Raw genomic sequence first — 1,865 nt, forward strand, 5'->3', positions numbered from 1 at the left:
ATGTCCTGTCGTTCCTACAGGATCAGCCCAGGGTGTGGCATTACCAGAAACTTCAGCTCCTGCTCCGCGGTGGCCCCCAAAACCGGCAGCCGCTGCTGTATCAGCGCTGCGCCCTTCCGAGGAGTGTCCTGCTACCGGGGACTGACCGGCTTCAGCAGCCGAAGCCTCTGCAACCCGAGTCCCTGTGGGCCACGCATGGCTGTTGGAGGCTTCCGCGCCGGCTCCTGCGGACGCAGCTTCGGGTACCGCTCAGGGGGCGTCTGCGGGCCCAGCCCTCCCTGCATCACCACCGTCTCCGTCAACGAGAGCCTGCTCACGCCCCTCAACCTGGAGATCGACCCCAATGCTCAGTGCGTGAAGCATGAGGAGAAGGAGCAGATCAAGTGCCTCAACAGCAAGTTCGCGGCCTTCATCGACAAGGTGCGTGTGGCCTGTGATGGCCCAGAGCAGCCCTCAGCTCTCACCTCTCCTTGGGGAGACAAATTGGCCGGCAGGTTACAGACAGGAGAGGGGAGAAATGAACGCCCACATACATGGACAGACCCATTGCCTTCGCTTGGAAAGTCCACAATGCAGTCTAGAAATTGATTCTGTGGTTTGAAGTGTGTGTGTGTATTTGTGTGTGTGTGTGTGTGTGTGTGTACGAGCGCATGTGTATGCGCACACACACAGGTGCTTGTCTGAGAACAATGTGAAAAGGCAAAGTGTGTCCCTGAAAGCCTGGCTGGGGCTGAGGGTAGGAAACATGAGGACAATGGCACGGTGGCTTGTGCCTAGGCAGCATGGGAAGTAGAAGGAAGTGTCACACTTCCCGGTCACACTGCCTCCCCGTGGGCTGGCTGTGACACTCAGAAGTGTGACAGTCCGGGCAGGATACACCCTTGAATAGCAGGGCCTGCCCCACAGGTTTATGTGAGGATTTGGGAGCTTGGCTGTGGAACACACAGGCCAAGAGCAAGCAGCCGGTAATGGTCAATGGTCACTGCCTCATTTTCACAGACAGTAGTGGGGGAGGCAGCTAACCGTGCCGGGCCAGGTGCATTGAGGGGAGGGGCCTGTCTGGCAGGGTGCCCGTCAGCCCGCAAACCACCAAAGCTGGCAGCTGCCTCCCAAGGGCTGTGGGGAGGGAGTGTGACAGCCAAAGCAGGGCAGGCGTCAGATTCTCAAGACCACGGGAATGACATTCCTGACACGTTTTCTTTAGTGATCGTAAAAAGTCTTCAAATTCACTCTGGGGATAGCTTAATACTCATACTAGCAAGTGGGAGAGTTCAGGGACAGTGTTCAGAGACAGAGCTCAGGGACACTGCTCAGGGACAGAGCTTAGGGACAACTCAGGGACACTGCTCAGGGACAGAGCTCAGGGACAGAGTCCAGGGACACAATTCAGGGACACTGCTCAGGGACAGAGCTCAGGGACACAGTTCAGGGACACAGTTCAGGGACAGAGCTCAGAGACAGTATTCAAAGACAGAGCTCAGGGACAGTGTTCAGAGACAGAGCTCAGGGACAGAGTTCAGGGACACAGTACAGGGACAGAGCTCAGGGACAGTGTTCAGAGACAGAGCTCAGGGACACCGTGCAGTGACAGAGCTCAGGGACAGTGTTCAGAGACAGAGCTCAGGGACACAGTGGCCACTGAGGGCAGGCGATGAGTGGGACCGTCACTCCACCAGTGAGTGTGAGAGGCTCCCCTATCCTCAGAAGTGGGCTTCCCTGTCCACGATGTGAGGAAATGGCCTCAGCCTTCACACAGAATCAGAAATGATGAACTTCATGAACACAGATGCAGGCAGACACAAACACAGACAGAGACAGAGACACAAAACCTTAGACACAGACAGATACAAAACCTTAGACCCAGA

General features: G+C 56.4%; 1 protein-coding gene across 1 annotated transcript in view; it reads left to right on the forward strand.

The window, feature by feature from the left end:
• Positions 1 to 1,865, forward strand: part of LOC129691061 (keratin, type II cuticular Hb5) — a 6,571-nt gene continuing 4,706 nt past the window's right edge. The window contains exon 1 of the mRNA XM_055627007.1: positions 1 to 420. Coding sequence (XP_055482982.1) covers positions 1 to 420 — 420 coding nt within the window. The remainder of the gene's footprint in view (positions 421 to 1,865) is intronic.

The sequence above is a fragment of the Psammomys obesus genome, unplaced genomic scaffold (genome assembly GCF_907164565.1).
Source record: "Psammomys obesus unplaced genomic scaffold, mPsaObe1.curated_primary_1811, whole genome shotgun sequence".
Classification (NCBI taxonomy): domain Eukaryota; kingdom Metazoa; phylum Chordata; class Mammalia; order Rodentia; family Muridae; genus Psammomys; species Psammomys obesus.